General features: G+C 45.4%; 3 protein-coding genes across 6 annotated transcripts; all 3 read left to right on the top strand.

Moving 5' to 3' along the window:
• The first annotated feature begins 1,526 nt into the window (after positions 1–1,526).
• scrn2 (secernin 2) lies at positions 1,527–9,472 on the top strand. 3 transcript variants are annotated; one of them, XM_076035616.1, is made up of 9 exons: positions 1,527–1,666; positions 2,509–2,674; positions 3,286–3,467; positions 3,933–4,132; positions 5,893–6,108; positions 6,187–6,352; positions 7,203–7,383; positions 8,429–8,585; positions 9,080–9,472. In XM_076035616.1, the coding sequence occupies exons 2-8, from the start codon at positions 2,510–2,512 to the stop codon at positions 8,579–8,581; spliced, it is 1,263 nt and encodes a 420-aa protein (XP_075891731.1). In that variant the 5' UTR covers positions 1,527–1,666; position 2,509; the 3' UTR covers positions 8,582–8,585; positions 9,080–9,472. The 3 variants fall into 3 exon arrangements, with proteins under 3 accessions (XP_075891731.1, XP_075891732.1, XP_075891733.1); XM_076035617.1 differs by lacking the exon at positions 1,527–1,666 and adding an exon at positions 1,952–2,179; XM_076035618.1 differs by lacking the exon at positions 1,527–1,666 and adding an exon at positions 1,952–2,140.
• A 244-nt stretch (positions 9,473–9,716) lies between these two features.
• Positions 9,717–14,227, top strand: LOC142894666 (uncharacterized). The gene is made up of 3 exons (XM_076035615.1): positions 9,717–10,147; positions 11,078–11,765; positions 12,657–14,227. Exons 2-3 carry the CDS (start codon positions 11,118–11,120, stop codon positions 13,680–13,682), a joined length of 1,674 nt encoding a protein of 557 aa, XP_075891730.1. The 5' UTR covers positions 9,717–10,147; positions 11,078–11,117; the 3' UTR covers positions 13,683–14,227.
• Positions 14,228–15,083: 856 nt separating this feature from the next.
• Positions 15,084–19,286, top strand: LOC142894639 (uncharacterized). 2 transcript variants are annotated; one of them, XM_076035613.1, is made up of 5 exons: positions 15,084–15,287; positions 15,626–16,094; positions 16,195–16,332; positions 16,536–18,413; positions 18,857–19,284. In XM_076035613.1, the coding sequence occupies exons 2-5, from the start codon at positions 15,651–15,653 to the stop codon at positions 18,944–18,946; spliced, it is 2,550 nt and encodes an 849-aa protein (XP_075891728.1). In that variant the 5' UTR covers positions 15,084–15,287; positions 15,626–15,650; the 3' UTR covers positions 18,947–19,284. The 2 variants fall into 2 exon arrangements, with proteins under 2 accessions (XP_075891728.1, XP_075891729.1); XM_076035614.1 differs by lacking the exon at positions 15,084–15,287 and adding an exon at positions 15,563–15,581 and having other exon boundaries at positions 18,857–19,286.
• The last annotated feature ends 192 nt before the right edge of the window (positions 19,287–19,478 follow it).

Consider the following 19,478-nt stretch of genomic DNA (forward strand, 5'->3'; position numbering starts at 1 on the left):
GTTGACTCATGAACTAGCAACTGAAATTTGGAAAAAAAAAAGTGGTTGCTGTGAATGTTTAGTAAAGGTGATACATTAAAGCAGATTTGCTTGCTGTTTTTCTATTAAAATGCTTTGACTTAAGAACTTTTCCGAGTTTACCAAACCTAAAGCTGGGACCTTGGGATAAATAAGGTGGTTACCGGTGCAAACCTGTAGTTTGAAAGTAGGCTTTCAAAGTGAAGATTTGTGCGGTTGATTCGACCTTTTTAAATTACAACTGGATTAAATGAAGTGTTGGTGACTGTGTGTGTCTATAATGAGTGAGCCCACAGGCAGGAAGTATCAACGATATAATTCAATGGCACTCCAGTGGAGACACCCACTCAAAAACTCACTGATGTGCATTTTGCCAACTTTAATTACACTGATTTGCCATCATGTACACCAGGGTAATGGATGAAAACTGGAAAGGCTTTTTTTTTTTTTTTTTTTACTACACTACAAAGTAGAATAATAAGGTGGAAATAGATGTATCTATTTTTTATTTTTTATTTATTTTTTTACATAAGAACATATATTTGGAAAGGAACTAGGAAAAAGAAAGAAAGAGGTCAGACATTCAAATTAAGGCTGTATCTGGTATCAGGCGGGGATCTTGGCCACCAGTCTAACCTATTGAAGTATTATTATACAGTATCCAAAATGTATTCAGCAATGCTGAATGCTTAAAAAAAACAGGGTATTGGGATTTTTTTCACAAGGGACCAACTTCTTGGTCTAACCCTGGTAACTGGCTGTTTGATCTACAACATCAAGCCAAATCATTGAGATTAAACTCATTAAACTCCATGTTAACTTTAGTCAGTGGTCAAGCAGCAGCAGTGGAGTCCCACATTTTTCCATTGTTTGACTCTGTAAAATCATGGACTTTCCCTCCAGGTTCCAGGAGACAGTCTAAAAAACACACGTCAAGCGGGTGGCCGCCATAATGACTCGCTGAACTCTTGGGGGAAGTTGGCGTTTCTTGCGAAAACGGTTGCTTGTTTACTTTAGCCAATGCAAGGTGAGACATTTGTCCAGCTCATCACTTTGACTCACACAGACATGAACTCATGAGTTTAAGTCAAGCTGATAATCAGCGACTATGGTGGCAAAAAAATAACCATTTGCTTTGTAATTACAGTTTTATAAACGTATTTTTTATATATACAATCGGTGTGCGGAAAGGGGGCGAAGCAGAAATGATTTTCATTGTTGTCACTTATTGTTATTTTTTTGTTTTGTTTTCGTGGTGTCACAGGATGATAGAAGCAGTCTTGGCGGGACTCCCGTGCATGGGGCCCGGGTGTGATTCACCGGTGTGAGCCGCAGTAGCTGCGATGGCTGCGGGTTTGGCAACTGTGCCAGGGGAGAGAGAAAAAAGAAAAAGAAAGAGAGAGAGAGAAAACGCGCAGCGAGCGGAGGCAGAGTGGTGATGAGCGGCTTCGTCCTGATCCAGGCCTGCTGCGCTGTGCAAGCCCCGCTGGCAGGTGCGGACGGTGAGCTGTGCTTGTGGCCAGACGAGACGAGACCTTTAAGTACATACCTTTGGATTTCTCCGTCACGTGACCCGCGCTGTCTCCAACCTGCCAACCCCCGCGGCCGGCCGCCCGTTCTTCCACACTGACTTTTTAAAAAAGAGAAGGTAAACATGGGAAAACTAGCAGTAGCATGGGTTCATATATAGTTTTTAGTATGGACATCTAAGGGATTCTCCTTTTGTGGCATGATATGTTTGTTTGTTTGTTTTTTTTTAGAAAAGTAGGGCGGAATGACAAGCGGGTTTGTTGCCAGTCGGGCCTGATCTCCGTGACGAACCCCGAGCAGAATCGAAGCTCCGGGGGCTGCAACACGCGCCCGCTCGCCCGTCCGTCGGTTCTGTTCAACTCTAGCATGGGGCTAGGTGAGGGGGTTTCCGGACCGAAGGCGGTACCGTTTGGTCGCGAATGTGAGACCCGAGGCGGTAATAGAGCGAGGTGGCGGTAGGATTTGGTGGGAGATTAGAGTCAGTAAAGTGCTCGGCTACACAAGACTGCCTCCTAATCCCTGTGTGAAAGGGACAAGCAGGCAGCGCTCCGGCTCAAACCGACTCTGTGTGTGTGTCACTCGGCTAACTCCGGTCGGACGGTGTCCCTCCGCACTCACTCCGCGTGTTACGGTTAGAGTGGGTGTCTGAACCTCACGGGTTGCCAGTTTCCAGTCGGTCCCGCTCCCTGCCCACTTGAGAACAGCCTATCTCCGCCCCACCCACGGCTTTCTTCTTCTTCTTCGAATGTTTCTTTCGTGCTTTTGTTTTGATGGGTTTTTTTTTGTTTATTATCTGTTATTTATTATTTATTTATTCACAATTCTATGTCTGTTACAAAATAATCCAGTTGGTTTTTTGCAAATAAAGTGTGCTTGTAAAAATCAATTCTAGCTTCTTCTTCTTCTTCTTCTTCTTCTTCTTCTTCTTCTTCTTCTTCTTCTTCTTCCTTCCCACTGCAGGATGGCAGTGGAGGCTCCCATGTCATGTGACTGTTTCGTGTCTTTACCCCCCGGCTCCTGTGACGACCATGTGATCTTTGGGAAGAACTCCGACCGTCCCCGGGACGAGGTGCAGGAGGTGGTCTACTTCCCTGCCTCCTCCCACCCTCTGGGCTCCACGCTGGAGGTAAACAAACAACCCCTGGATCACTGACATTGTGCGTGTCGCACACAAAGTGGATGAAGCAGTCGAAGGAAACCAAAAAAATCTTGATCTGCTCACCCTAATAAAGGATTGGCCCACTGAAAAGACACTATAATTCCAACTTTAACCAAAAACTTTCCCTTAACTGTGTCAAAGTGAAGTGGAAACTAAAGTGATGATTCACCCATGGTCCTGACCCTTTGCTCTGCTCTCAACATTTGTTTGTGAAACATGTCTAATAGTTTATCTCAACTTTAAAAGTTAAAGTTTGTCTTCTCAAATGTTTTTTTGTCTCAGGAGTTGAGAAATGTACTGGTCTAAATTGTGAACAGACTATCACAATAAAGGCAACGCAGCAGTTACATGTCACAGAATAACACCGCCGTTATAATGCTACGGTAGCGTCTTCAGACATGAAGGACTACATTTGAAAAAAATTACTCATAGTCTTGGCAGTCTTCTTGGCCCAATGAAAATGTTTGGCCATTATAGAAGCGAAAGCTCATCTGAACGTGCCCCACCGGAGAGGTCTTTAGCAGTTTGCCTTAACAGTTACTGCGTCAGCATTTCCACGTCTGTTTTTCTTTTTGCAGTGCACCTACATCCAGATCCCTCAGGTGGAGTGCACTCATGCCGTCATCCTCAGCAGGCCCGCCTGGTTGTGGGGGGCTGAAATGGGAGCCAACGACCAGGGAGTCTGCATTGGGAACGAGGCCGTCTGGACACGAGAGCCAGTCGCTGCCGGAGAGGCTCTGCTAGGCATGGACCTGGTCCGGTGAGCACCGCTGATACAAGAGATCATATCGATAATAACCAAGGATCACCCGCAATAAAAGAGAATTAATCTCTGGAGTTAATTAGAGCGGCTGCTACATCCTCATCAAATTCAGTTTAGACCCTGGATATTAGGAGGAAATAGCAGTTGATCCTCGCAGCCTTTGATCGGAAGGGTGTGTCATTGCCTGGAGCGTGTCTCGACTCGTCCGCTTGGAAATGTTGAAGCTGAGCACTTACAGTAGCATTTCCTCTGAAACACCTGGCAGGGCAACTTGTAAACATCTGACACAAAGCAGCAGGCTGCCTTTAAAAAGACTGATAGAACAATCAGTAACACAGCAGGTCAAAGTAAATAAAGAGACTGGAGCGGTTTAGATGTTATATAAACAACTGGCCAGTGCTCTTGTGGCTCTTTTATAAAGTGCCACTGACTGAGGTTTTGGGCCTGACTTTTGTTCCACAGACTGGGTCTGGAGCGAGGCGACAGCGCCTGGGGGGCACTGAGCGTCATCACAGGCCTCCTGGAGCAACACGGCCAGGGGGGACAGTGCAGGGAGGACCCGGCACCATTCAGCTACCACAACACCTTCCTGCTGGTGGACCGCAACGAGGCCTGGGTGCTGGAGACGGCCGGCAGGTTGTGGGTGGCGCAGAAGGTCACAGGTGAGGACGTGGTGTAGCAACGCATGACGCAAGAATTGGATTTGAATTGTGTTGAAGTGTTTTGTTGCGAGTCATTCAAGGTGCCATGTTGCATCCATTTTCACATCTTTGTTGTTTCATCCTGGACTCCAGCGGAGCAACCTCGCATGAGTAATAATCGAAAAACCTCAATCGGAAACAGCATATTAAGCCCTCTGACCACAAAAATGTTTCATTTTTTTTCAGTTTGAGGTTCCTTTTACAACTAATGCTTTGTTAGAACTTGCGCACGCCAGGAAGGGAAAGACAAGCTGTGCTCGGCACACATTACATTGGGATATTTAAAAAGACGATATACCAAGTTGACTTCCATGACCTCAACAGGAACAAACTCTGAAGTCTTTCATGCTGTAGCATTAACAGTTAGCGCCCTGCAGTTGTGTACGTGGGCACCCCCCTTTTCATCTTTTCCTTCAGCAATTTGTGCAGGAGAAACATCAGAGGACATGAGCTTACATTTAAACAATGTGGTCAAATCCAAACACAGCGTGCAGTTCACTGCGCCGTTGATATCCGTACGGGTTTAGAGGCATCACATCATACTTTCAAGTTTATTTGAACAAAAAAAAACATTTCTAACAGTGCTTTTCTAAGAGTGAAGCATGTGATGTGCTTTAAGCTGTAAAGATCTGTATTTGTGATGTGGAAAAATGTCAAGATTCTGTGCGAACAAAAGACGTTTTGCACTAACGTGTCATGTAACAGGCGTTCCATATGCAATAGTGAAACACACACACACACACACATGCACACACACTTTAAGTGCTTTATTTATGTCCATGTATATACAAAGTGCAATAAAGACATAAATACTATCAGTGCAAATAAATCATTGGGAGTCAATCATCTCTCTCTCACACACACACACACACACACACACACACACACACACACACACACACACACACAATTAGCCAGAATGCCACCAACTACACAAGGGAAGTCTAAATCCAGATTCAGACGCAGAGCCTTGTTAGTGAATTTGAAACTATGTCAGTGTTGTTGAACTTCCTGGGTCTTGACAACCTGGATCACCACTTGTTTTTCACCCTTAGAGCCAAGATAGGCAATGAATGTCAGCAAGGTATTGAATTGTAAAGGTAATTTGATCATTTAACTGTGACAGTCATTTAGGCTTTACAGCTACAATAAAATCTATTGTATTCAATTCCGATTTCAAAATAAGACTCCCAGGCTACCAGGCTCAACAAAGACGCTTGTACCATTATTTCACAACGAAAAGTCTGTGACATAATCTTTGTGGGCTGCTTTGTGTTTCTTGAAATTAAATCATTTGGCCACAACGCCATATCAGCCTTGGCTGGGATTCGCCATTGAAATATTTTAATCCTGACGTGACTCATGATTGTACTTTAATGTGAGAAATTGAAACTGGGGACCAAATGAAGTCCATTGAGATGCGTTTGTTCATTGTTCATTCTTCTTCGACGCAGCGCTGGATCTGGTCGAGTTGTGTAATGTGACTCAGGTACTCCTGGAACTGTGGTGAGGTCATGGTTGGATCAAGAGATAAACCGTGCAAATACAGTACAACAGAGTGTCCCTTATGTAAGCACTACGTGTCCCATGAATAAGTTGAGAGTTGCAAAATTCTGGCGCTCTGCTCAAAAATGGCATTGTTATTTATTTTATTTATTTTTTGCTTTAAAAAAAAATAAAAAAATAAATGTTGTGCTAATAGCGCTTGTATCGTCCCTCAGAGGGTGTGAAGAACATCTCCAACCAGCTCACCATCGGCGCAGAGGTCTCCGCAGAGCACCCGGAGCTCCGCAGCGTGGCCCAGGCACAGGGCTGGTGGGACGGCCAAGGAGAGTTCAACTTCTCCCAGGCGTTCAGCCCCGAGAATCCTCCGGCCAGGATGGAACTGGCCAAGCAGCGCTACAAGGGAGGCACGGAGCTTCTGCAGCAACACGACGGTGAGGATCGTCCTCCCCGGGCGTCTCGGGCATCGTCTCCTCGACGCTCACCGCTCTTTTTTTTGTCTTTGGCGTCAGGCTCCGTCACGGCAGAGGTGATGATGTCCATCCTGAGGGACAAACCTAGCGGCATTTGCATGGATTCTGGAGGTTTTCGCACCACAGGCAGCATGGTGTCCATCCTGCCGAGGGACAGCAGCCAGAGGTGCATCCACTTCTTCACTGCCACTCCGGACCCCTCCAGGTACAACCCTGGGAACTATTGGATGGACGCTCATAATACCTCTGTGAGATCTTTGCAAAATCTTGCATATGCAGACTGCCCCTCAGAGGAATAAAGTTAACGCTTAGCTTCTGGCTGAGGACCCTCTTTGCAAACCAACAGATTATTTTATAAAATATGTAAAGAAACATCAACCTTTTTTCAGAATGTTTTCTCTTTCTTTTATTTGCTATTCAATAATTGTTACATTTGTTTAGAATAAGAATACTATCAACTAACATGTCATGTCTATATGTCTGTAAAGCCATACTTAATGTGTGCTGCCTTATATTATTTTCTTACTTTAGTTGGTCAATTTTTAGAGTTTTTTTGCAGCAGTGTCTTCCACAGCAGGGCTGTTTGTCTGTTCCTTTGGTCTCTTTGTTACAAACATTTTGTCCATTTTGTCTATTTTGTGCTACCAAGGCGAGCTTGAGGAGCAAATCACCTTGACAAATGGTGCAAACTGGCACATTATACACACGACGCCACAAACAATATTTTTTTATTTATTTTTATTATTATTATTTATGTTTTTAGAATTTAATTTTATAATTCAATTAAAAGATAGTTTGATTCTATTGTTTATTTAATTAATTATTTATTTATTAGCTTTTTTTTTCTTATCTTCTCTCCAATTTCCTGCGGTCTCCCTCACCACCCTGGCAGTCCTCACTTTGAAAACCACTGATTTAAACCACTGAGTCTGTCCCTCTTTGTTCTTCTTGGCCTCCACATCAAGGTTTTTTTTTTAATATACGTGTTTCTGACTTTTTTCTTTTCTTCTTCTGCTCCTCTGTCTTGTCCACCCAACCCACCTGTGCCCTGCTAGGTCTGTATTCAAGCCTTTTGTCTTCTCGGATTCTCACACCCCAGTGCCGACAGTGGTCTCCCCACAGTTCGGCCCAGACGACCCGGTCAGGAAGCAGCCTCGCTTTCAAAGCCAGGTGGACCGCCGACATGACCTGTACCGAGCCCACCAGACGGCCCTCCACAACATGGAAACCAAGCCGGTGGGGGGGGCTGCTGACGATCGTTTTCGATACGCGATAGTCCTGCTTCAGATTGTCTCTTTGATTTCATTCACCCACCATAATAGTGTCGTTAAAACACAGGCACTTTCTGGTGACAGATTACAGCTCAGGACCGACACGCCCAAAAACGCAGCAGGACCTCACAGTCAGCGCAGGAAAGACACGCAGCGAGTGTAGACTAAACATAAACACACCGCAAGTGCACATTTTAAAGCCAGAAAGCAACGTTTTAACCGCAGCGACGGTGTTCAACCAGAGCACAGCATGACAATGCTCGGCACTATTAGTGCTTCAAAGACACATTTACTCCTCGGTCGAATATAAGCAGCACACAGATTCAAGCATTCAGACGTTTCTATCATACCTGTGTTAGAAAGACAGAGGGATTGCTGCACTGTTGACAGATCAACAAAAAACTGGTGATAAAACTGAACTTAGATTTTATACCACTGATATTTAAGGGCTAGTTACACGTTACCTTGGATGAAGTGCGTGAGAAAGATTTATTTCACTAACGGAGGCAACATTTGCAGTTTGACAAATTTCAATTGAGGACACTCATTAGCTTACTTGTTATTAGCTTTTGTATCGTGACACTTTCAATGGCACACTGGATCTCAAAGGCAGCTGCTGTCTGTGATTTCTCGCAATGAAAGTAGGAGTCATACATTCCAATCCCTGGTATTTCAGTGACAAAGTTACACTTAAATTGTTTTTGTTTTTTTGCTCGACAATTTTGTTTCTAAAAAGGAATTTGCATGTGTTTATCAGTAGATAGAAATGTTTTCTGGAACATGTTGAGATTTTAAAAGATAAAAAAAAAAAAAAAGATTATTTTTGATGAAACTTCACTGTGTGGCTGTAAGGTCTAGTAGTCTCTACGTGTGTCAGGAGTAGAAGGACCTTTTCCGTTATTCAGGCTTCAGCCAGTTTTGACCATTTGATATTCACTTAGATTGTGACGCTGACACACACAGCTATCCTCTCATCTCACATCTATCTGTCTTCTTTCTCTCTGATTTAGGAGGAAGGTTTGGTCATCTATGAGATCCTGAGGGACTTGGAGGCGCAGTGTCTCTGTGACATTTCCGCCATCCTGACTGGGGAGATACCAGGAAGTGAACTGGGGGACTTGTTTTTTGATTGCGTGGACACAGAGCTCAAGTTCTACCAGTGAAGAGGTGGGAGGCTTTCGGCTGCTCTGTTTAGTGCTTTAATCCCAACACAAGTCCCTGTAGATTTGTGTTCGGTTAGGTGAGGAAAAAAACTAAAGGCATAGAATAAGAACTTCTGATAAATCTCTCAGGATACTTGACATAATCCATCCCAATCATTGAAAAGGAGCAGGTAGCGCAGTCAAGCACAGGGGATTTAAATGGCACTGACACTTTTAAAGCTGACAGACATAATCATTTAAAAGTCATTTTGGTTTGTTTCAGATACCTCAGGAATTCCTCCACGGTATTCCCACTGATTTTAACATTTCAACAAAAAACATGTCCCAAAAATGTGCCTTTGACTTATTGCCAAAAAAAAAAAAAAAAAATCAAAAGGTCAAAGCTATTATGAGAACCTGAATGTTGTGATTCTTCTTGCAAACCAGCAGCCCTGCAAACGACCTCTGGCGCGTAAAAAGAAGTTAATGTCTTTTCTGCTAAATTGTCTTCTGTTACAGCGCCCTCATGTGGATATCCCCAATGCTTGCACAGTTGCGGCCAAGTGGACTTGGGATGGACAAAAACGTGTGTTCCTTGTCCAGCAGTGTCTGCCTCACTTCCAATGACGCACATTCAGACACCATTCGACCAATGACACAGACTGGATGTCTAAGCTGCACGTGTGATTTGAGCATTTTAGTCACCTGTATCACCCAAGGAGCAAATGGCTGTGACTCACTAGTGTGTGTAATGAAGTAGACTGCACAGGCGCCTATGTAGAGCCGTGTGAAGTGGCAATTCTAATGTGCATCTGGATCCTGTTTAACATTTCAGTTGGTTGTTGCTAATAAGTGGGTTGTCATGTGTTGATACATGTAGGGAATGAGTGATTAAAGGTTATCTATAGTCAGCTCCAATTTGTCCATCTCATTGCTGCGGCCCAACGCTTACTAATAAAAAAGGCAAAAATACTAATTTGCATGTGTGAATCCTAAAACACTAGTTGAGTGTTTCAGTATTATTAGATTGAAAATAGGCTTTCGAAAGAAATCTGGGCCATTGGTGAAAAACAGTCCCACTGGACCAAAAAGGTTAAAGAGGGAAATTTTAGTGAATCCCTGGTTGTCAAAGACGGTCGTTAACCGTGTCCCACCATAACCAAACATGTCTTCCTAAAGAATTGTGGATAAAGGTTTAACCCATCAGGACGCAATATATTGATGGTTTGGTCAGTTTTGCTTAATCTCAGAGCAGAGCAGCTGCGGGTCAATGTTGTTTCAAGTACAGTAAATCAAAAATTAAACGCCAAATAAAATACCGTGACTTCAAACTAAAGGGAAGGAAATGAATCGAAGTTGCCAACGACACGCCTCATCCAGTCCGAGGGGGGGCAGCAATACGCCACTATGGTGTAGAAATTTGGAAGAAGAAGAATGACGCCAAGCCAAACAGCGGTGGTGCTTGACGACCTGAAAATGCTGGAAGTTCTGTAATGCTCTTGCATGTCTAAATTTTATTCGTCGTGTCCCCCCCACCCCCATCCCCCTTGAAGCCACAAAAGAAACCAGATCCTTCTCAGTCAAAAGGTAAACGCCACATCAGACACTCACCAACCACTTTGCACTGCTTCTAATTGAAACAGGACCGGCTCCTGCTCCTTAGCTCCCACTGTTAAGGACTTAAAAGTACAGACTAAAGCTTGCTCTTGCAAATGTGGACTACTAGAAGGAGAGCGATGGTTCATATTTATTACTCTGGAAACGCTGAGCTTCCTCCGCAGTGCTTGTGTCAGCCAACTGACGTGCAAAGTGCTACTGCTGGTCCCAAGCTAACGGTAAAGTTAGCTTGAACGTGCTGAGGCTAGGCTAAACCAAAACATCCATGGGCTAAACCTCACAGTCTCATCCAAACGCAATGCAACGCAACCCGGTAGCGAGGACAGTTTAGCACATCAAAGCTGAATGGGTCAAATGCAGTCACTTTGGTACAGACGACAGGTATAGAAGCCGTTTAATATGCATGCCCTCCACGCCAACAGCTACTTGGCGTGAACCCGTTGGTGACGTTCGTTTATTTAGGTTAGACGTTGGCTTCATGTCCATGAGTAGCATTCTTTCCTCTACAAGCCGATCAATATCATTACACCTGTCAGTAAGACACCTCTCTCTTATTTGTTTTACTGTTTAGATTACAAGCCTGTCACGGGTGATAGATGAATGTATGCTCTTTCATCACGTTTTAAACAGTAACTCGATATATTTAATATTATCTTGTGTTTGTCAACTAGGCGTATTTACATGTAAAATGCATGTTACATGTTATTTACCACAATGTACCAGTCACTAAATAGAAGACACATTTACATGGTGTGATAAAGGAGATCACTGTGAAGGTTCATTGTAGAACTGATATGAATATGTATTAGTAAGTCATTAATACATTTCTGTTGTGTCATCATATTTTCTCTCCTCTCTCTCTCTCCCTCGCTCCCCCCCCCCCCCAGCCCCCCCTTGCAGTCTGTGAAAACCAGTGAGCTGTAGGTGCTGCTGTGTGATAATGTTCCCACACAGGTTTAATCCCAGTCATAGTAGGCCCCATAGTGACAAAAGCCCAAGGCCGTGGAACAGTCATGGTGACAGTAGGGAAAGAAGAGATCCCCACAGGGAGAGAGAAAGGTCAGTACATCATAAATACAGTGCAGAAGGTGAAAGGACAAACAGGAGAAGAGACTACAGTACCTCTCCCAAGAGGCCGTACAGAAAAGACTCATTTGACGCAGACCGAAGCAGGAGGAGCCCATTGAGGAGACGCATGGCTTCACCAGGATGGGATTCTTCAGAGAGGAAAAGGCAAAGTTTTGAGGGTGAAGGTAGTCATTATAATTATGATGGCGCCAATGACGGTGAAGAATTTGATTACAGATTCAGGCATGTGTCGGAGGGTAAAACAAGACAGTGGTCATCTGATAGATCAGATGTATGTGGAACCAAAGATTTGGAGCATGCAGAATTCCAGGGAAAAGATTTTAGGCACACTAGGAGATCCCCAGACTATAGACACAGACATCACCGCGAGGACGTCACCTACGGACATCACCGTGACTCTGATTCCCGGCCGTCGTCTGGAAGCCACAAAGACAGAGATGGTCATAGAAGTGGGTATTGCCTACCTGAGAGGAAACCATCAGAAGGACAATCATCAAAGGTTAGTCAACAAAAGAATGTGCTTTTTTTGTCCTATGCATTCACCCTCATGAAAGACAGGTTCGAGAATGACAGTCCTGATCATGCAGATAATCATTCTGCAAGCCAATAAATACAAATACATTCAATTTAGGAACAAGGTTAGTATTGACAGAACTTTCTTATTTTCTTTATTAAGAACAGCTTTTTATTGTTTTAAGTGGCTTTTCACATTGTAAATTATCAGAGGAATATTGGAGCCTTAAGCTGGCCACACCACACACAAGACCAGTGTTAATAATCAATTCTCTTCGCTATTTTTAATTCCAAAGTGTTTTGAAAAGTTGGACAGCACAAACAGAACAGATTCCATCTTTGAATCCTCCAACTGTGCATGCTTCACCCAGAACATGAGCTCACATGACTGCCGCTGGCAAAAGTTTGCAACTCACTGACTCAAGTACTTGTGGCAACAACATGACACACACATGCAGCGTGCGGCTGCCAAACCTTTCCAGGCTTCTTATTGTCCGGGGTCACTGCATCTGCCGAAAGCGTTCAGTTGTGGGATTTCAAATCTGAAACATTCCGGATTTATCCCTTCGTTGGTGATCGTTTATCACTTGCTTATGCGCTCTCTTCTTTGTGTAGGTTTTTCTCTTATTTATGTTTCACCAATTTAGCCTTTGCTGGTAAAAGAGATCTATTGACCTCATGCAACTCACCCAGTAAAATAAAAGGTTAAATGATGTCATTGATCTCAGAAGGGTTTGCAGTCTTTCAGGCAAATGTTTTCAAAAGAATTTCGGTCGCAGTGAGATTGGAGGTTGTAGTTCACGCACGTTTTGACTCCAGACTGCGACTTCCAACAGTGGTCATACCGACTCTGCTTGCTTCTTTGTTTTCCAATCAGTATTATGAGAGCGATGTCGCACAGAGTCAAGCCGCTGTTCCCCAGCAGAGCACGTCGGCCAAAGGTTTCCAGCGTTTCCTCGATCTGCTCAACAAGGGCGTGGACGTGGACATGCTCAACAAGATCGTGGGCCAGATGCCTTCAAACCATCGAGCGCACTCGTCGCACTCGCCCGCGAACGTTGACGGGCAACGAGACGTGACGCAACAGCACCAATGCACCAACGACCAATCCCCAAGCCCGGAGAAGAGCTCCCACCCCACCGACAGCCGCTCGCGCTCTCGGTCCCGGTCCCCCCAGACGGCGGACAAGGTGACACTCACGCCCGAAGACGAGCACAAACACAAGCAAATGCAGGACGTCCTGCAGGCCATTGGCCTGAATTTAGGATTCGAGGAACTGGGCCAGATGTCGCACAGGATCCAGGAGCGCTTGTACGGCAAGCGGGAAAGCGACGGACAAGGCGGCGAGGGGAAAAGCAAGGAAAAGGACTCGAGGAGAGGGAGAGTGCCGTTGCCTCGGTCGCAGTCGCGCTCGTCTTCCAGCAGCTCCAGTCAGAGTCCATCGCCGCCGGAGCGCCACGCGGAGAGGTTCTCGTTGAGCGGCCAGGAGGCCGGACGGGGGGATCAGCACCCGGGGGATCAGCACCCGGGGGATCAGCAAGCGGCCACGTACTCTTATGAAAGACACTTCCCTCTGCCGGTGCTGCCGACGCACCCACCAGCGAACTATCCCCTGCTGCCCTACCCTCCTCCTCCTCCTCCTCGTCCTGCACTCCCTCACATGCCTCCGGTCCCGGCGCTCTTCCTGCCTCCCAGGCCTCCGATCCTCCCTCCCCCTCTGCCGCCTTTCAATATGTTTCCACCACAAATGGCTCACACGTCGTACTGCCCCCCGCAATACGCTGTCGGTCCTCAGCCCTGGTTCAACCCGCTGGTTCAACCCATCAACAACAACTACCAGAAGGCCAAGACCCCGGCGAGGCCCCGCTGCTTGCAGGTTATTGAAACCAAACAAGCCGGATGAAGACTCCAATGTTGACCACAAAACACTGTTTAGGTGAATTAAACCTCCTAGGAAGTGAAACACACTTTTTGCTTATGTTCGCAGCAGAAATTAAAGTAATCTTTGAACATTTCAAAGCAAATGACAGCAGCTAAAACTCCACCCAAAACTTTGAAAGTGAACTAAATTGCCTTTCACTGACCTCAGTTTGGCACAAGTTCTGTGGAGGTCTCTTTTGTTCATTGTTTTCATTTCCTTTTTTTAAAATGCCCTTATTCTTGCTTGAGGAATACAGTGTGGCCTGTGCTTGACATTTTATATGAAAACACCCAGCCACACATTTTGTAACCATGATTAGACTTTTTTCAGTTTGTTAATGTCCGAGTTGAAGTCTTGAAAAGTGTTAAAGGTACAAGAATGCAGCGTTTGTTCTTGAGGTAATCTCAGCTAAGCTGTGATCAACGTTGTTCTCTGTACAGCTTGGTTTTGTTTCATGCGTACACATATGTACAGAAAGTACCATTTAATATTTAAATTGCATTATATTAAACATGGATTGTAAGAGGTGTTGTGCATGGTGTTTGTTTTTTTTTCTTCGTGTGGTTGAAACAGAAGATCTGACAGGTTAAAAACAGAAGAAAGCCGGGATGAGTGGTCGTATTCTGAGGGAACAAGGAGTGGAATTTCTGCTCACTGACAACACAACATCGTTGTCATTTATTTATCAGAAAAACCTGTTGAGTTTTAAGAGTAACAGAAAGCGGCTGCCTTCACTTTCACATATGCTGCTTAGATTGAAAGTGCTTCACCACCTCTGCATTCCACACTGACTCACAATATTAAAACCTTTATATTTAATAGCCAGTCCCATTATTAAGAGGACTGGATTCATCCACAGATCAATGATGTAAACGACATTTCTGCACTTTTGTCATCCTACAGCTGTTGGCCGAAACGTTTTACTCTGCCCTGGTATGCAACTGTCTGAAGCCAGTTTGTTAGGTCAATGTTGCTCACTGCACATGACACAGGGAATATCAAAAGCCTAACTTCGTGTGTTGATTGGAAGGTGAGCATTTTTGTTACTAGACCAAAGTCGCAACAGAAGTATGTACACTAGACCTCCTGTTGTACGTACTGCGTCTAGATTTGTTGCCTACTGTATTGCATACACACTGTGCAAACTTCCCCTGTGAGTGTTTCTCGTGTGCTCATTCAAAAAATAAATAAATAAATAAATAACATGATAGAACATCTCGAAGGCAAGACAGTAAATTTCCAAAGGTAAGAAACTTGGGATTAGGTTTCCATCCATGGTGGTTTACTACAAAGCAATAATGTCTGCGCAGAAAATACTTATCAGAGACCGAGTCTTGTGGTCTTCCATCCAGTAGGTGGCGCTTTTTGCAAATGGTCATCACCTTTTCCTGCTAGGGAATCATTTGACAAGTGTGGGTCGCTGCCGCACAGCTGCAAAAACATTGTTAAAGCTTGGTGGGGGAAAAACCCGTTAAAGCATGATGTAATTGGGTTTTGCAGCGATGCGTATTGGAACCCGAAATAGTGAATATTAAAGCGTAAAATCCAGCCAAAGCTACACAGAACGAAGCCATTTGAATAGCTACAGTAAGTAAACAACCGGTTAGCCGCGTAGCTAACATGAAAATAAAGCTTCAACGTTGAGCTGTACGGCTGTTTTCTAGTTGTGCTTTCATGGTGGACTATCGACACGCTTGCCTGTTTTGCCAAATTCGTTTGTTAGTAAAAATCAAGTCTATGCCCTTGTCAGCTTTGGTCTGTCCCATTGGTAGATACTCGGCATTTCTGTTGGCATGTAGGTAGACTTTTATTTTGACCCCTGGCTAAGTCGATCTTTGTGAATGAACTCACTGTCATCTCTCCGTGTGTGTGTGTGTGTGTGTGTGTGTGTGTGTGTGTGTGTGTGTGTGTGTGTGTCCTCTTAGAACCGACAGACTGCGTTTGACCAGGATGAATCCGCCGCAGTGGGATGACGGCAGAAGACGGCAAGAGCACAAGCCTCAGCATCTTAAAAGTATCCTAAAGAAGGTCTCAAAACCCGACGACGAATGGCGCAGATACAGCCAGTGCCCGGGACCCGCCAGTGATGAGCCGTCGACCGTGCAGCAGGGATTCACTGCGGGACAGCAGCGACTCGGCCCAGTCACGGATAGAGCCGATCTGGAGGCGGAGAGAGTGGATGTGGAGCTGGCAAGGAAACGGAAGGAACTTGAAGAGATAGAAGAGAGGATAATGCACAAGAAAGTAGCCATTGCTTTGAAACAGGCCAAGCCCTTGGTAGAATCCTTATCCTCGGGTTTCTCTGTTGGTTCTGATCAAAGTAATAGTTCGTCCCTCAGAGACAGGGTCCACCGGATTTTGCAGCAAAGGCATCCTGCTGGCTTTTTGTCACAGGTGAGATTGCAACTCACTGATCGCATCCGCCCCAGATTGTATCCCTGATACTTAGAAGGTCCATTTTAACAAATGTACCCGACTGCCCTCCGCCACTCAGGGTCGTTCTCCGAAAGACAGAAGGAACTCTGCTGGCTCCAGCGTGAATGGCTTGCCGCAGCAACAGCATCCACTACAGCTCAGAGTGAAAGAATTCATGAAGCAGAGATGTTGTGGCCCCTGCCCAACTGAGAGAGTGGTGTGTAGCTGTTTTACTCTTCTTTTTACTTTAAAAAAAAAAAAAAAACACCTTGCAAAGAAACATTTCAAAACTTGACAAATAGATGCACAAAAAACATGGATGTATGCATTTCTACTGTGTTTTTTGTTTGCTTTTGGATTTTTTGATCAGTCATAATAGGACTGTCACTTAACTCTTGTGCCTAAATGCTCCCACCCCAGGTCACGGATGTCAACCCGGGTCCTGTCGCACAGCCCCCTGCAGACAAGAGTTGCGTCGACATGGGCTTTCAGCGCTTCCTCACTGTGCTCAATAAAGGGGTGGACTTGGACCTGCTCACAAAAATTGTCAACGATGGCTGTGGGGCCGGTCCTCCAGGGGAGAATGTCCTGAACCACGAGGCTCCTGCCGCGGTGGCTGAGCCTTACAAACCTCAAAGTATTGAAAGCAAGCAATCGAACAGCAGAGACGAGAGCCAGACAGGCAGCGGTTCCCACAGTTTTGGCTACAGCAGTCGGTCCAGGTCTCCCCCAGCGGTGAGGGAAAAGCAAGAAAAGGAAGAAAAGACGAAGGCGACTGAGCAGCATGAACAACTGCAGAACATCTTAAAAACTCTGGGCTTGAACCTCGAGGTGGACGAGATGAGCAGATTAGCCAACAGAACTCAAGAGAGGCTCTATGGGAGGAAGCACAACAACACAAACTCTGATCTCCAAGAGGAGCCGCCGAGACAGCCCAGGACACACAGGGACTCTTCCTCTCGCTCCTCCTCCTCCTCCTCCTCCTCCTCCTTTTCGGGCTCCTGCTCTACCAGGTCGACCTCCAGAAGTCTCAGCCCTCCTCGCAGTCGGCTCGCCCGCAGCAAAGACTCCCTACAACGGAGAACATCAGAACACGGTGGAGGTACCAAGGAGCCGCCGAAGCACGGACACCAAAATGCAAATGCCTTTGAGACCAGCGGGCAACCTCGTCAACAGAACCCGGCGTATTTCCATCCAGGCCCTTCGGCCGCTGCATTTCCTAATCACAGTTTGCCCCACTACGGTCAGGCAAACACCAAAGACCAAAATGCAAAGACTTTCAATACCAGCGGGCAACCTCATCAACAGAACCCAGCGTATCTCCTTCCAGGTCTTCTCGCTGCATACCCGAATCCCAATTTGCCCCACTACAGTCAGGCAAAGACTGAAGACCAAAATGCAAACGCCTTTAACACCAGCGGGCAACCTCATCAACAGAACCCGACTTACCTCCATCCAGGTCCTCCCTCTGGATTTCCTAATCACAGTTTGCCCCAGTACGGTCAGTACAACACCCATCCCGGTGGCTTTCACACTCAGGCTACGGGTCCTTATTGGCCGCCTCCTGGAGGTGCCCACCCGCCGCCCTCCTACTACCTGAACGAGCAGCCGTACCAGCAGAACCCCTACCCTCCCTTTCGTAAACCCGCAGTGCAGCCTCTGAGGTATTACCCTCCTAACACAGCGATGATCAAAGACATCAACCTGCTCGTGAATCCCAATTTGGCTGAAAGCGAGGGACAGGGCAGATGGACGTCTGGCCCGCGGTGCCTGCAGGAGATCAGCACCCAGCAGACGAGGAGCAAATGTTTGAAGCAAGTCAGCATCTGCAGTCAGGTCAGTCAGGTCAGTCAGGGCAAGAAGGGCAAGAAGAGCAAGAAGGGCAAGAAGGGCAAGAAGAGCAAGAAGGCCAGTCAGAGCAGTCAAGCCAGTCAGAGCAGTCAAGCCAGTCAGAGCAATCAGGCCAGTCAGAGCAATCAGGCCAGTAAGAGCTCTCTGGGCAAACGGATACGACGCAAGCGCTGGAAATTGAAGGACCAGGAAAGGAAAGCTCTGATACACGCGGCGGCATCGCGGGTACAAAGGGAGGAGGTAGCGCAGACACGAGCGGCGGCAGCTGTGCAGACACGAGCTGCGGCGAAAGCGGCGGCAGCACAGGCGGCGGCGGCGGCGGCGGCTCCTGCTGCGTGGGAGGCAAAGGTACAACAGGAGTCAAACGTCAGTGAGCCCGTTGCCCCAGTCAAGGAGGTGAAGCAGCCACAAACTGAAGAGGAAATAAAGGCAAACTTGAAGGACAAGGTTTGCAAATTTGTATTTGCTTTTGCTTGTTCATGGGTCGCGGTCCACATTCAATGAGTTCTAAGTCCCAAATGAAATTGATTTTAAGTCTCTTTTTATCTTCAGAAATTCTTCCCATCCCAGCAAATTCCAGATATTGTCCAAAATTGTTGGGAGAAGCACTTGAAAGTGCACGTAACACAGTAGTTTGATTATGTTGAAAGTTAAATAATAATACTAACGGCAACGAGAGCCTTGCGTCTTTCTTCCCCTGTCAGTTTTGACGAACACTGCTTTCAAAGAGAGGAACAAAGAATTGTCATGTTGTTGCTGTTGAACATCATATTGACAGACGACCTTTTCCGAAGTCATGTGTGGCTGGTCAGCACTGGTCTTAAAAGGTTTTTCTTCAAAATGTTGATCACTTTTCTTTTAACATTTCCTTCACCTTCTTTTTTCCCCAGCTTGCAGCATTTAACAAGAAGGTCAAGAAAGAACCACCACTGCAAGCCAACTCGCACACCTGGCAATCACCCGCAGACTTAACAGACTGAAGTGAGTAGCTTTGGCCAATTTTGTATTTAAAAGCTCTAGATTTTCTCCTTCTGAGATTTTTATTTGCCATTGAAATAAAACCAGCAAAGTTTTGTTCAGCTGTTTAATGTTGTATAACTTCCTCTTTTCTCCCTCTCTTTTTTGAAAGGTCTGAGACTGCTGGGAGCTCCAGCAGACAGAGAAGACATCCTGCTTCTACACATGCATTTTAGCATTCTAACCACGTTATGACTTCTGAACTTTTCAAAGGATACTTACTTTTCAAAAAGACCACCTGGCTTTATGTGAAAACAAACTGAGTGCAATTTCTGAGAGATGATCATTTAAGAATGTTTTGTATTTGTTCATGTTGAAATACAAAATTTGTATTTGAAAAAACGTATTCTGGTATTGGTATTTGTTGTTCATCTCAATCAAAGCTCCCACACCCGTTTTTTGTTTTTTTGTTTTTTTAATTCAGCTGTTCTTGCCTTGTTGTAAATGTCCACTTGTGTGTTTTTTTACTACATTTTTTTTATTCTTTCAACTGTT

The sequence above is a fragment of the Nelusetta ayraudi genome, unplaced genomic scaffold (genome assembly GCF_046127955.1).
Source record: "Nelusetta ayraudi isolate G7.1 ecotype Tasmania unplaced genomic scaffold, CSIRO-AGI_Nayr_v1 ptg000004l, whole genome shotgun sequence".
In the NCBI taxonomy this organism is placed as follows: Eukaryota; Metazoa; Chordata; class Actinopteri; order Tetraodontiformes; family Monacanthidae; genus Nelusetta; species Nelusetta ayraudi.

What these genes read in the sequence shown, in the direction of transcription:
- scrn2 (XM_076035616.1), top strand. Translation starts at nt 2,510, where the DNA reads ATGGCAGTGGAGGCTCCCATGTCATGTGACTGTTTCGTGTCTTTACCC. An exon ending in GCCACTCCGGACCCCTCCAG is followed by an intron (nt 6,353 to 7,202) that starts GTACAACCCTGG and finishes GTGCCCTGCTAG; the next exon opens with GTCTGTATTCAAGCCTTTTG. An exon ending in ACAACATGGAAACCAAGCCG is followed by an intron (nt 7,384 to 8,428) that starts GTGGGGGGGGCT and finishes TCTCTGATTTAG; the next exon opens with GAGGAAGGTTTGGTCATCTA.
- LOC142894666 (XM_076035615.1), top strand. Translation starts at nt 11,118, where the DNA reads ATGTTCCCACACAGGTTTAATCCCAGTCATAGTAGGCCCCATAGTGAC. An exon ending in CAGAAGGACAATCATCAAAG is followed by an intron (nt 11,766 to 12,656) that starts GTTAGTCAACAA and finishes TTTTCCAATCAG; the next exon opens with TATTATGAGAGCGATGTCGC.
- LOC142894639 (XM_076035613.1), top strand. Translation starts at nt 15,651, where the DNA reads ATGAATCCGCCGCAGTGGGATGACGGCAGAAGACGGCAAGAGCACAAG. An exon ending in CTGCTGGCTTTTTGTCACAG is followed by an intron (nt 16,095 to 16,194) that starts GTGAGATTGCAA and finishes TCCGCCACTCAG; the next exon opens with GGTCGTTCTCCGAAAGACAG. An exon ending in AGGCAAACTTGAAGGACAAG is followed by an intron (nt 18,414 to 18,856) that starts GTTTGCAAATTT and finishes TTTTTTCCCCAG; the next exon opens with CTTGCAGCATTTAACAAGAA.